General features: G+C 39.7%; 1 protein-coding gene across 1 annotated transcript in view; it reads right to left on the bottom strand.

Annotated features, from left to right (window-relative positions):
* fmn2b (formin 2b) overlaps positions 1-15,238 on the bottom strand; it is a 132,015-nt gene that overhangs the window by 92,170 nt on the left and 24,607 nt on the right. The window contains exons 3-7 of the mRNA XM_036571989.1: positions 11,852-12,002; positions 10,773-10,784; positions 7,315-7,376; positions 2,332-3,407; positions 875-1,016 (exon numbers count right to left, since the gene is read on the bottom strand). Of these exons, the coding sequence (XP_036427882.1) occupies positions 875-1,016; positions 2,332-3,407; positions 7,315-7,376; positions 10,773-10,784; positions 11,852-12,002 (1,443 nt within the window). The remainder of the gene's footprint in view (positions 1-874; positions 1,017-2,331; positions 3,408-7,314; positions 7,377-10,772; positions 10,785-11,851; positions 12,003-15,238) is intronic.

Here is a 15,238-nt window from a genome sequence, read left to right as displayed (position 1 = left end):
GTAAGCAATGTCATTAGGACCTAGTCTGTTTAGTGGTTTGAAGAATTATAGCATCTTGAAATCTATTCTGCAGCTGATTGGGAGACAGTAGCTGCGTTCCCAAGTCTAGGCTGCATTTTCCTGAGGCTACATCATAGGAGCCGCTCCAAAGTGAAGGACCCTTTATATACAGCGTGGAAATGCAGGCTACGTTCTCAGTGATTTAGAGGACGCAACCGATGTATCCTTCTAGGCCTTCCGGTACCCACAGTTCTCTGTGCACGAATGACATGAAGGAAAAAAAAACAGCACCACAAAAACGGCAGAAAACAGAGCCGCTGGAGCAGAGCTCGTTTTAAAACGCAAGTTGTCCACGTCCTTGAATTCGTCTTCATTACCTTATAAAGTGCAAACCGACTGATTAAAGCATTCGTCCATATATCGTATTTTGATCAGAAGTATTTGTATACATGTACTTTATCGTACTACATAAGCTTGGTGGTGTATTAGCTGCCACAGCAACAAAAACAATGTAAAAGGCTCCATTTTCTCTCACCAGTTCCCTCTCAAGTTTCGCGCCATGATCGCAAGATGTGGGATCTTTGTTGTGACGTCACCACACAGCCTCGTTAGGACTTCCATTTGTGTGACCAATAGGCTACTAAGGAGGAGTCTTCATAGGACAGTCCTACCAATGACCTGCCCTACCTCAGCTTTTGTGTATGGACCCAGGTTTAGCTCTGTCCACTCATACTCACGTTGAAATGTTCACATTTTTGGGAGGGAGGTTAGTTAGCTTGGGATGGGAGTCTTTATTGGCATGTAATCTCCGAAGCCTAGGCTTCCTTAGCACAAGGAAACTTACAGTTGAAAATGGGACGGGTACAAGGCTCACCTGCTTGGTCTTAGATTTGGTGATTGTATCAGAGAGAGGCTTTTTCTTCTCTTTAACTGCTGTTTTGGAGAAGAGCTCCACAAACTCCTCAAAGTTCACCGGTGGCTCCTCAATCTTGTCCCAGACCAGAGGGTTTGCATCTCTGGCAAAAGACAAAAAGAATGTTACAAACACAACCATGTATTACAGCCAAAATGATACTGGCTAATCAATATATCAGCCGGGTCCTAACCAGCGCTTCCCACACACAGGCTATACTCAGGAGGACCCCCAGGTATACTGACATCCACCCAAGTGTAGTCTGTCTCATTTTAACCATTTCCAAATGCCATTTTGTCTCATTTTAACAAATCCCAAAACTTTTTATATTGTTGGCATAGATAAGGGCACACTCGGTGTAACGAGACACAAATTAAGCTGCTTGTGGATCAACATAGCAGAGATTCAATGGAGTATACTTTAATCCTTACATTACAAAACAAGATAATTCACAACTTATGACATTTAAATCAGGTCCTCCAAGCAACACATGACAAAGGCTGGATTTACAGAGTGAAACTTTCATGCAACTAGCTGCATGTTGCAAGTTGCATTAAACTGTGTAAAACTTTACAGTCGCATGTAACATTTCATTAGTACCTAATTTTTATTTTCCATATAATGTGTCATTCTGCTTAAATAAAGGCATCTGCAATGTGTTATTTAGCCTCACACATATTCTCCTGTTACTAGGAGCACAAAAACGTGGAGCAGCTTGCTGGTGCTCCCTTTTTTACTGCCATTTGCGCTGATATAGGAAAGAAGCAACAGGGAAATTTAAGTGAATCATGGATGTAAATGTGATTTTTAGAGTTTTAGATGTACATGCACATGCACTCACTTGTGCTCACACCTTAAACCCAGTTCATGAAAAAGTGTAGCTACAAATGTGTTTTTTACTGTTTTTTTTTTATGTCCTGTATTTTCTTCTGTTGCGCTAAAACATTAAACGTATGACGTACTCCAACTGGTCTGATACGTGATTGAAAGCAAAAAAAGTCTCCTGTGCCCCTTGCACACTACTAAATTTTCTCAGACTTGGACAGACTGAAAATAGGGGCTAAAACTGGGGTAAAAGTTGTGTAGTGTAACCCCGGCTTCAGCCAACTGCTTACCAGAAGGATCAGCATATGAGACAGCCCTTTATTTTAATTACTTGTCCATGATGTGTTGATTGAAAATCAACCATCTGAAATTGTACCATAGTACGAGACTGATATTTAGACAGGACATTATATGAAACTGGCTGTGGCCTACTTTCAAATCGTGTTTGGAATATCAAGCATCAGTGAGTTGCTTGAAGAGGCTTTAAATGTAAGTTAAGTTGCATGAAAGCTTCAGCCAAATTTTTGTAAAAGTGTCAAAATGCATTAAAAGCTAGCAAAAACAAGACACAAATAAGCGTCTGGCAGGGTTACTTTCTGGCGTGGATCTGAATCCGGGTCCAGTAGAGAGGCTTCATGGGCCTGGGGGGTTCCACCACCCCTTTCCGGGGGGCTTTCTCCTGAGCTACCCCCAGAGCATAGAGTCCGAGAGGAAGGGGAGGGGGTAGAGATCCCAGGGCAAATGTGGGGATGGGGCCACAAGCCCCTGGAGGTGCAGGCAGTCCTGGTGGGGGTGGAGGCGGTGGGGGCGCACCTGTCCCAGGTAACGGAGGAGGCGGTGGGGGCGCACCTGTCCCAGGTAACGGAGGAGGCGGTGGGGGCGCACCTGTCCCAGGTAATGGAGGAGGCGGTGGGGGCGCACCTGTCCCAGGTAATGGAGGAGGCGGAGGAGGGACACCTGTCCCAGGTAATGGAGGAGGCGGAGGTATTACAGCTTGGCCAGGTAAAGGTGGTGGAGGAGGAGGAGGGGGTGGTGGTGGTACAGGGCAGCCAGGTAGAGGAGGAGGTGGTGGAGGTAGAGCAGTAGCAGGTAGGGGTGGTGGAGGGGGAGGGGCAGAAATCCCTGGTAATGGAGGAGGGGGAGGTGGTTGGGGCAGTCCAGGTAAAGGTGGGGCAGGTGGAGGTGCAGGAAAGCCAGGTAATGAAGGAGGAAGTGGAGGAGGAGGGGGAGGGGGAGGATGGGATGGAGTCTCTTGTGGCTGCTGTTGCTGGCATGTACACACAAACTGTCCTGTTTTTGGAGAACCAGGAGCCGGCCCAGGAGGCTCGCTCAGTCCGGCCACAGGCTGCTCGGACGGACCCTGGTCTGGGGAAGGCACTTTAAACTTAAAGCTCTCATCTACGGGGGAAGTCTGAACCGATTTGGCCTCTAATGGGAGAAGAGAAGAAGAGGCCTCTGTCTGCAGATCCACATGGCAGACATCGGGCAGCAGGCTGTCGTCCCCTCCGCACTCGCGGTCCTGCGTGCTGATGCTGTCTCTGTCCAGCAGGGGGTGCTGTTTCTCCAGCTCAGCGATTTTACTGCGCAGATCCTCTATGGTCTGCTCTAGCTGCTCAATCACAGTCACATGTTCACGCTTCAAACGAACCGTCTTCAACATCGACTCCTCCTGGAGAGAGAGAGAGAGAGATAGAGAGAGAGAGAAAGATTAGATAAGAGACAAAAGAAACAAGAAAACCGTAGAAAAGAGAATGAGAGGTAAGAGAAAACAAATAAAGAATAGTAAGAGAGAATGGGAAGGAAAGAATATCAAAAAAGGAAGAGAGAAATGAAAAGTAGAGAGGGAGAGAGAAAAGAAAGAAAAAAAAAATACAAAAGGAGAGAGAAACAGAGGAAGGCAACCATGATCAGACAGAGGAAAGACCAGAAAGAACCAGGAAAAGAGAAGGAAAAAGCAAACGAGATAGAAAAAATAAGAGAAAACGAGAATGAAAGAGAAGAAAACAGTAAAGAGTTGTGAGAGAATAATTAGGACAGAAGGTGAAGTGATGAGAATTAAAGAGAGAATAGAAAGAGGAGAAATGAGAGTGAAAATAACTCAGAAATGAAAAAAAGAAAAAGTGAGATACGAAGAAAGAAAAAGGAGCAGGAAGAAAAAAAAAAGAAAAAAGAGGATAAGAACAGGAGAAAATGGGAGGAAAAAATCAGAGCAAAAGAGAGAAAAGCGAATGGACAGAGAAGGAAAGAAATGAATATGGTATGATTAAGGCTTCCTGCTGGGTTGATAACAGATACACAAAACCATTTTAAATGACAATGTAATATGTTTGCTGACAAAACAGGAACCATCATCCACTCAGTCTTACGAGAGTGAGGGAGCAAGAGAGGGACGGAGAGACAGACAGACAGAGAGCAAGAGAGGAAGAAATGATGAGAAACAGAAACTGTCACAAGTTCTGAATCTGTCATACTTCTATTTTTGCCAAACAACCCAAACCAAAATCACTACCGTATAAGTGTGGGCCGCCCGTCGCACTGTTCTGAAAACGCTCTGTAGTGGGGGGAATGTCTGAAACCGAGTCAGCGTGGTGGCTGACTGTTTTGATGAGGCTCATTTGGGGCCAATCTCTCAGAGCAAGAGAAGGAAAACAGAGTCGCCCCCACACTGTCCCTGAAGAACAGTAGGCCTAATTCTGCCCCTGAGGCCTGTAAGCACTGGATACCCCAAAAAAACTCACAGCAGGACCGCCCAAGTCTGCTAATCATCTCCTGAACTGAGACAGCAGAAATAGCAATGTGCAATACAGCAGCACAGCAGCACACCAGACGGGGGCACCAAAGTCAAAATATTAACAATTAAAAATAAGAGTAAAAAAAATTATGTTGCCACAATAAACTGAGTTCAGCTAGACATTTTAATAATACTCCATTATACTTGTCAGCTAAAATTTTTGCACTTTTCTTGCCATTTTTAATAAAAAATATCATGAAATACTTTGAGCTGCAGTGTAATATATATTATTTTGGTTATTTGGTTCGTTTTTTCTGGCTATTGTTATTTTTTTTATTGTTATTTGTTTTATTTATTGTTATTAAGTCTGACAATCACCTAGGTTGTGAGAAAATACAACCCATCAGAAATTCATTCATCCTGCAGTAAACTGATTAACTACTCCAATCTGAACTGGGCTGTAGAATTACAATTATTTTGGCATTTTTTTTCTGAGTTGCATCTGACTTGGTCAAGTCAAGTCAGGCTTTATTGCCATTCCAGCTGTATACAAGTACACAGTGAAACGAAACATTCCTCCAGAACCAACACAGGAACACAAGTGCAAAACAATACAATATACACAGTGCAGAAAATACAGCACAATAAATAAATATGAAAGACTTACAATAAATACAAAACCCAGGCAGTACACGGCACTGAGAGTATGTGGAGCTGTGCAAAGGAGGATGTAACATGCTATGACATATTAGCAGATTAGTAGATAGCCTAGCATATATGAGCATAGCAGTCACTGAGGTAGCAACCAGAGCAGCAATATACAGTATACAGTATTTGGTTGATACAGTAATTCTAGCATCTAACAATGTTAAAGTGAAGTAAAATGTATTCAAATCTACAGCCATATCAAATAAAGTGTTTCAGTGAAAATGCCGTAAATATTTTTAAACAGTGTTGCATAATTTGCAAGTAGTGGTGAGCGAGTTAGTCCCATAATTGGTTGGTTATCATCAATAAGCTCTTTAAAGCCGAATAAACTTCAAACTTGTACATAGATTCACCAGCTACATTTGCAGAAATACCCAAGTATAATTGACTTGTAAAATAAACAAGTAAACAAAAACAAAAGACAGATCAATAAATCAATCAATCAATAAATAAAATGAATGCAATTAGCAGACTGACAGACTCCGAAGTCCTATTAGAGCTGGATTAGTCTTACCTGAGGATCCAAACGGCCAACTTTCCAAATTCAGTGCCCAACTCAAAACTACACTGATGCTGCCCTCTACTGGTCTACAGCTGTAAATGCATTGCAAAGACATTTCGTCCTCCTCCCTGACTTTGGCTCTAATGCGTGTTTCATTATGTTACCAGTACCGTTGTTGAAGTGGGTGACTGAGTATTCCATTGATGTTCTGGTTGCTACCTCAGTGACTGCTATGCTCATATATGCTGGGCTATCTGCTAATCTGCTAATATATGTCATAGCATGTTACATCCTCCTTTGCACAACTCCACATACTCTCAGTACCGTGTACTGCCTGGGTTCTGTTTTGTGTTTATTAAGTTTTCTTTCGTATTTATTGCACTGCATTGTCTGCACTGCGAATATTGAACTATATTGCACTTGTGTTCCTGTGTTGGTCCTGGAGGAATGTTGTTTAATTTCACTGCGTACTTGTATAGAGCTGACAATATAAACGAATAATGACAATAAATGACAAAGCCTCTTGAACCTTGATTGAGTACTCAACTGTTTGAATGAAATTGGAGTATTCAAAACTGTGTGATTGCGGTAACAGAATAAGGCGCACACATTTAGCCAATGACACAGCAGCCATTAAATATCAATAACATCGGCGTCATTTAGATTTTACAATCGGACTGACAAGACAGCACAATCTCCCATGCAATAAAAGCACCCCACCTCAAAAAACACAGCATGTATGTTCACATACTGTTGACCTAAGTGAGGGGAAACAAGTACTGACACTTTTGTTTTTATCTCAAATGAACTTCTACTAAAAAGCTCCTATATTAAAGGAATGCTGTTTTTCAACTGCTGCATTAGCATTTGGTCAATTACCACAGATTTCTATGTACTTAGGAAACCACTGAAAACTTGCTGACTCAAAACACTCAAAATAGAAGCCAGTGGGAAAGTAATAAATCACCAGCTCACTGGACTCTGTTATAACCTTTCAGTTCTTTTCATTGCTACTGCAGACAATTAAACGGTTTCTCTTTTCATTTAATAATTTGAGGGAAATCGTTTCATTTCCTTTGGTAATCAAGGGATGTACATTGTGATTAATTCTGATATCTGTATCTGAGCTCGGTTCTTTAGCTTTATACAAAACATGAGCGTACATCTTAGATTCCAAGTTGTTTTATCCCACAAATAAACACACTAAAGTAGCTTTTCATCGTTTGAGAAATATTGCTAAAGTTGCCTTCTATCTCAGAGTGACGCAGAGAAACCTATTAATGCACTTGCATGCATATGCGCATATATATATATATATATATATATATATATATATTATATATATTATATATATGCATGCAATGTATATATATGTATATGTGTATATATATGTATGTATGTATGTATGTATGTATGTGTGTATATATATATATATATATATATATATATATATATATATATATATACATATATACACACACACACACACACACACACACACATATATATACACATATACACATATATATACACATACATATATATACACACACACACAGCCATGTTTTTGGTGTGAAGGGAGAAACAGGAAGCTAAAGAAATCTTCCATATAGAGCGGAAATGAATGAGACGTACCTGAATCTCTGTAATCTCCTCCTGTTGTTGTTTCTTCAGCCCTAAAATAACAGCCTGGTGCTCTGAAACACACACAGTGAACAGGATAAGTGCACCATATTTTCGTAAATATAATGAGCTACACAATGAAATGACCAATTAAAGAAACACCACCAATACCAGCACAAGTCCGAGCCACACACACAGAGCCAAGACCCCCAGTGTGCCAAATCAGGGCTGGACAATATGGCATAAAAATGAAATCTTGACACTTAGTTTCACAATTCATCGAAAATTAGATTATTACTATAAAAAACTAAAACAACAAAAGCTGAACTATTTTAACTATACATTAACTATTGTCGGTCATACCAAAACATCCCATTTCTGGAAAAAATTCTTAAATTTTGGTGTAAGACTATGGAATGAGATGAGAATCTATTCTAAAAATGTACTATTTTGGACTTTATCTTTAGTGTTTTGAAATTGTGTAATACAAAAAAAATGTTATATGGAAAAAAATCAGTACAGAATAATATTGTAATATTTGGTGTTTAAAATGTATGCAGATACATGCAGGCCAAAGTATTGATACCTTATTTAATTATTCATATTTTAATATGTACTAAACCCATTGTCAGACTAATAAATCACCAAAGGAGTTTTTTCTTAATCCATGAGATGGCGCTGTTTCTTTGTTTATGTCAGTAACATTATAATATACTGATAAGAGTCACATGGTGAGATTACTTTTACATTTGGCTGCCATTGTAAACAACCATGGATAAAAGCATTTGTTAGACATGAAGCTAAATCTTGTTTTAAACATTAGTCTACTTCACACATAAAAGCATCTGCTAAATATGTACACGGTGAGATTTTGATGTTAAATTTGAATGTGTTGAGAGTTTTATTTGCTTCAATAAAGACTGAAGGGAAGTGAAAAAAGTGTAAACTCTATTAGACACAACAAAGTTTTCTTTTGGAGGAATAATTTACTGTCAAAAGTAATAAATCGTAATGTACTGCAATATCATTGTACAAAAAATAGAATCAAGGCTCAAGTATTGTAAATATCATGGGGCCTGTAGTGATTCATATATTCATAAATATCTGTTGTGATTAAACTGCAAATCTGTAGTAAAATTGACAAGAAAACCGCTGGTATTTGACAGCATATATCAGGTCAAACACAACCAAAGATTTCTGGGTCAACATAACTATCAAATATCACACAGCTGTAATGATTCACCACCTCATCCAGCCTGATAACACACAGAACAGTGTTAGAGTCTGATGAGCAGTGGATAATGAGGTGTTAGTGGATTTGAGAAGGGTGTGACTGAAGATATGCACTCTCAGCCTGACATGCACCTCCAGCCTATTCATGACATCAGTGCGCACTCTGCCACGGTTTTATGGGGGGAAAAACAGTGAACCACGTACTGCTGGGCAACAAGAGTTACACTGAGCGTATATTAATGTTGTCATACTGATAATAACGTAATTAAATATGGAAACTTTCAAAATAAAACCTACCACAACGATAAAACATGAATGTCGGGTTTATTCGCAGAAAAAAAAACAAACAGGCTACTGCCGAAACTCATGAAAACCATCCATTAGACAAATAGAACCGTTTGGAATAAAACCTGATGGTTTTGTTTCCTAATGGAAATTGGCTTGATGGTTGCCATTAGAGACCTTTAGGAAACAAGCAAATGTAACTTGAATCAGTCCCAAAACACCTGATTAAACGATTAGAATTCTTTGAACTGTGATATGAACCCAATAGGAAAACACAGTAGTGACTCATTAGTGACTACTGAAAACCACCAGGAACCAACAGACACTTTTAATGGGTTCTATGACTTTTTCAACAGGAAGTACATTAAATATAATTATCTAGCCGTGTTATGGATGAAAAATGGATTAAGTGATGATATCGCTAAGCAACAGCAGCCAAAAGTTAACATGCCGTTGGGCCGCTTCTGCCATTGTGGCAGAGAGTGCATGTGCACGTGACGTCACTGGGGCTGAGAGTGCATGTCTGCAGCCAGACTCTATTGGTGGATTTGTGATGTATGATGTACGTAAGTGCTGCATGTAACAAATAAACAGATAAACACACAAATGGTAAATCACAGCAAATGAAGCGCAGGATGATGTTATGGTCAATAAAAAGAGAGTTCTGTGACACTGCAATAACAGTACTAAAAGTGCACCTTACCAAAGATCAACTTTCAATGCCTCACCCACAGATACATCACCATTCAAGTGTCTGGAATCATTTGCGATCATAATTTATATACTGAATATCGCCGCTGTCTAAAGAAACCCATGTATCTCCATGTTTATCAATTTTTATCTTTCTACATCCTCTCAACACACCAGCTGTCCTTTACATTGTGTGAACACTTCATGATGATTGGACCAATAGAAATGCTCTGAAATTACTTGGAGTAAAATCTCTTTACATTAACTTACTTTGAAAGCTAAGAGTGTTTGTGCCTTCTCCTGTAAAGTTACTATTTAGGAGATACTTGTTTTTCTTTGGACAGCGACGATATTTAAATCCTATAAACTAGACAGCAGATATGTTTTATTCAATATTTTGAGAATTTGGGGATGAAAAAGAATATGATAAATCAAATACTGCAATTCTCTGTTTACAGTAATTGTTGCCAGGTTTTCTACCTCAAGGTTTGACCACCACTTTAAAAAAAAAACAAAAAAAGGCAATTATTACTTAATAATAAGTTCATTTTTGATGATACAGCTTCCTTAATCATTTTGTAATCATCTACAGCTCAGTTTATCATTCTGGACAAAACTAATTATATGAAACCTGTGAAATCGCATAATTTTATGCAATTATGTGCAATCAAATTAGTTTTATATTATTGATTTCAAACATTTGAACAGAAATGTATTCTTATGCATCCATGAGTATCACTAACAATTATGACCTTTGATTATTAGTTATTTTTAATACACAATAATAAAAAAATGATACTGTACATGTTTAATATACTTATGAATTTCACTAGTGCTGTGTAAATAAGCTATAAATGCAGTCCTTTTACTACCAGCGTGAGCATTTCAGAATGATTAAACAGCTTCTTTGTGTACAGTTCGTAGGAGACTGGATGTTCTGACTCTAATGACCATGTTGTTACTTGAACATTGATAAATGAGTGTTTTAGAGGTAGTTCTGAAAGTCAAGTAAGGCCTGCCCAGAAAGAGACAGAAAACAGGGCGCTGCCTGAATTTGCAGTTTTCTGAGTCACTTCCTGTTGCTAGGCAACATTCCACTGCACTGGCTGATGTAAACAACAAAAACCAAAAAAATAAATTAATAAATAAAATGGAAAAATGAAGTGTGTTAGCATGCCTAACACTGCCTACGTAGTAGCCTGAATGAACAGGAACAGAATGACTGTTGCAGGTTATTTTTAAAAATATGATGAATTACTTACCTTCATCGTCCTCTATGGGTTTCAATGCACAAAAGGAGAGACACCAAGTTTAGACATAAAAACTTTTAAACCTAACCAAAACACACAGTCCCCTCCCACCCACCAGCCCTGGAGTAGAAGTCAGAGCTCAACCTGCTCGACAAAAACAGTGAGGAGTGAATGAGAGTGTATATTTTAAACAGTCTCTCTCTCTCTCTCTCTCTCTCTCTCAAAAGAGAAAGAGTGAGAGGAAGAACGACAGAAAAACAGAAATAAAGACAGACAAAAAGAGTGAAGGAAAAAGAAAGAAAATAAGTACATGAGAAAGAAAAGGAGGGAAAGAGAGAAAGTAAAGAAAAAGAACAAACAAAAAGTAACTGAAAGAAATAGAAAATAGCAAAGAAAAAGAGAAACAAAAGACAAGGAAAGAAAGAGTGAGTGAAAAAGATCAAGTGAAAGAGCAAAAAAAGAGCAAGACAGAAAGAGAGCGAAAGAAAAAGAAAATAAGTGAGTGAAAAAGAAAAGAGGGAGGGAAAGAAAGAGACAAAAGAAAGAAATAGAAAGAAAGAAAATGGCAAATGAAAGAAAAAAAAACAAAAGGAAAGAAAGTGAGTGGAAGAAAGAGCAAGTAAAAGAGGAAAAAAAAAGAGAAAGAGTGAAAGCGAGAGACTAAAGATGGAAGAAAAGAGGGTGACTGAGGGTGATTACTATACCAGAAAGCACGAAGGGGCAAGTAAGAGAAAAGTGGGAGAATGATGTCAGGTTAGAGAGAGAGAGAGAGAGAGAGAGAGAGAGAGAGAGAGAGAGAGAGAGAGAGAGAATAAGATTGAAAGCAAGTGAGGAGAAAAAGAAAGAGAAAAAGAAGAGAGAGAGAGACAGAGAATAAAGAGAGTTTATAAAGCCTTGTTGTTTGTAATCATGGAAAGTCTGTGTGCATGTCTAGGAAGTCCAACTGAATTTTACTCAGTTTATGAAGGAGAGAGAGAGAGAGAGAGAGAGAGAGAGAGAGAGAGAGAGAGAGAGAGAGAGTGAGAGTGAGTGAGAGAGAGTGTGTGTGAGTGTGTGTGAGTGTGTGTGAGTGTGTTTGTGTGTGTTTGTACCTGCTTCAGTGTATTTGAGCCCAGGTCTGTCCTCCGTTTCGGGCCGGGCCGGAGGCCACAGAGACTTGAGGTGTCCCGGTAAACGACCCTCAAAATGTTCCAGTGACAGAGGGGGCTGACTCACTGGAGCCCACGTGTACAACTGATCCTGCTACAGAGACACAAACACAGAAATCAATTTCATTCAGATTGAGAGGAAATGGAGAACTGCACTGTGTAAAAAGGCTCTTTTTCCCCCTGCACAGCCTCGCAGTGATACCGTTCCTCTGATCGAGTGAACACTTCCCATATCAGTGAATGATGTCGTACCATAGCAGCACCAAACATACCCAGTTTACCTTCTTTATGGTGTTTCATCTGCACGGTGCCCTAAGAGCTCAGTGGAGCTGCCTTTGAACGGACCATAAAACAAAAAAGCCAATTTTCCATTTTTTTTTTTTTAAACTTCTAGTATTTGCTGCAGTATATAAGCATTGTCGCCGGGACCACTTGGTGATTATCAATAATTATCGATAAGAGATGAAATTAATACGTGGAATTTATTTTTCTTTCCTCTTCGCTTCGATCGTGATCTGAAACTCTGAAAAGTCCACACAATGACTAACCAATCAAAACTAAAGTTTTCAAAGTTGATTACAGATGAAAGCAGCAATTTTGATCGCACTGAAACCTCCACATCAGGCTTGACAGGGTTTTGAACACTCTGAACACATGAAAACTGGAATCAAGTAGTACCAGTGATAAAATTGTATTTTTTAGGCCCAATGCATTTGAAAGACAGACAGTGAGTATTCTGTTCAAAACAAAAATGGAAAAAAAATGGCAACCATTTGAGCCAAAAAACTCTGACTTTGCATGAAAATAGAGATGCTTAATACTTATGCTTATCACAGTCAAAGCAATAATAATAAACCTTAGTATATATATCTGCTAAAACTGTGGCTGGTTTGTCAAGTTGAATGTAACCAATCATGCGTGCACTACATTACATGATCTATGTGCCAAAATCAAATCTATTTCCTTTGCTTTTTCTTCCTGCTTGTCTACTGTTACTAACAGCAGCATGTCGCTGCTGCTGGAACAAAACCTTGCATCTCAAAAATGGTAACTTTACAGGAGAAGGAAAAAACCCACTTTACTTTCAATGTAAGTCAATGGAATCAGATGTTTTTCCAAGTATTTTTGGGCCACTTCTATTGGTTCTTTCACCATGAAAAGGCATTTTCAAATTATGCAAAAAACTGAAAAATGGCGATATGAGGTCTTGTCCTGACAGCAGCGATGTGCTGCAAAAAGGATATGAGTATGTCAGACATTAAAAACAGGCAGATTATGCAGGCAGTACAGTGCTGATGTGCTGCTGCTAGAAGAAGAGGAAAGCATGCTCTGATGTTTGGTTCCTTCATTTGACACAGACATTCAGATTAACTACAGCAGTGAACTGATCCAGGGCTCACTTCAAAGCAAAGACAGACCTGCGATTTCTGCTGAACCATGGTTTGTTTAGTGTGCACCAGAGTATAGGTAGAGTGTTAACACCAAACTGAACTAACAAAACAGTTTGACACCAAACAAGGTAGTGAAAGTGCCCTAAAGGAGCAAATACAATAAACCAGCCTTGCGACCGGAAGGTCGCTGGTTCAATCCCCAGAGCTGACAGGACATGACTGAAGTGCACAGGCTCCCCGGGCGCTGTGGATAGGGCTGCCCACCACTCTGGGCAAGTGTGCAAGACAACATTACTGTTAATGCGCATGTTTTCAGAAGTTGACCAAACTCAGACTGAGTGAAGATGTTTTTATGGGTTTGCACCCCCTCTGGCACACATGGAAACTGTCCTGCTGCTGTTACACAGCTCTGTTTTAAAAAAAAAAATGGATGAATTTACAACCCCATTCCAGAAAATTGTTGTAAAATGTAAATAAAAACAGATTGTAATGATTAATGCAAGAATAGACCCATATTTTATTCACAATAGAACATAGAACACACATCGGATGTTGAAAGTGAGACATTTTACCAATTAATGAAAAACATTAAGCTGGGACAGGGGCAACAAAATGCTGGAAAAGTAAATGGTACTAATAAAAAAAAACAGCTGAAGGAGCAATTTGCAACTAACTCACATGACTGGATATAAAAAGAGCATTTTAGAGAGGCAGAGTCTCTCAGAAGCAAAGATGGGCAGAGCTTCACCAATCTGCAAAAAACTGCGTCTAAAAATTGTTTCCGAAAAATCTGGAATCTACTTGTATGCAAAGGACAAGGCCAACGGTGACTATTAGATGCTTGTGATCTTCGGGCCCTCAGGCGGCACTGCATTAAAAACAGGCATGATTCTGTACTGGAAATCACTGCATGGGCTCAGGAACACTTCCAGAAATCATTGTCTCTGAACACAGTTCGCCGTGCAATCCACAAATGCAAGTGAAAGCTGTATGATGCAAAGAAGAAGCCATATATCAACACGATCCAGAAACGCTGCTGCTCTCTCTGGGCCAAAGCTCATTTAAAATGGACTGAGGCAAAACAGAAAACTGTTCTGTGGTCAGATGAAATCAAAATTAGAAATTATTTTTGGAAACCACTGACGCCGTGTCCTGCGGACTCAAGAGGAGAGGGACCATCCAGTGCACAGTTCAAAAGCCTGCATCTCTGATGGTCTGGGGCTGCATTAGTGCCTATGGCATGGGCAGCTTACATATCTGGAAAAGCACCATCAATGCTGAACAGTATATAGAGGTTTTAGCAACATATGCTCCCATCAAGACAGCGTTCCTTTCAAGGAAGGCCTTGCATATTTCAGCAAAACAATGCTAAACCACATACTGCATCCATCACAACAGCATGGCTTCACAGAAGAAGAGTCCGGGTGTTGAACTGGCCTGCCTGTTGTCCAGACCTTTAACCAATAGTAAACATTTGGCGAATCATGAAACGAAAAATCCAGCAAAGACGACCCAGGACTGCTGAGCGGCTAGAATGCTGAATCAGACAAGAATGGGACAACATCCTCCCAAACTCGAGCAATTGGTCTCCTCACTTCCCAGACATTTACAGGCTGTTGTTAAAAGAAGAGGGGATGCTACACAAATGGTAGACATGGCCCTGTCCCAGATTTTTTGGAATTGGGATTGTGCATCTCCCTCTATTCACCCTGCATCAGTTCAGCCCTGTCCATTCACCCTGAAGTTACCAAGTGTTTCAGCCTGGATTGAATAAGGCACAATACAGGGCAGCCAATCAGAACATAGCTCATTTGCATACACAAGTCTTAAAGGTATAGCAACAAAGGGTTAGGGGATAAAGAGAGATTACAGCCACAAAATTAATTAGAACTGTTTTGTAACTGCACAATTTAAGGATATAAGACCCTTTAAGGATCTT

The sequence above is a fragment of the Colossoma macropomum genome, unplaced genomic scaffold (assembly GCF_904425465.1).
Source record: "Colossoma macropomum unplaced genomic scaffold, Colossoma_macropomum, whole genome shotgun sequence".
NCBI classification, from domain to species: domain Eukaryota; kingdom Metazoa; phylum Chordata; class Actinopteri; order Characiformes; family Serrasalmidae; genus Colossoma; species Colossoma macropomum.
This window is presented reverse-complemented; position numbering and strand designations above follow the sequence as displayed.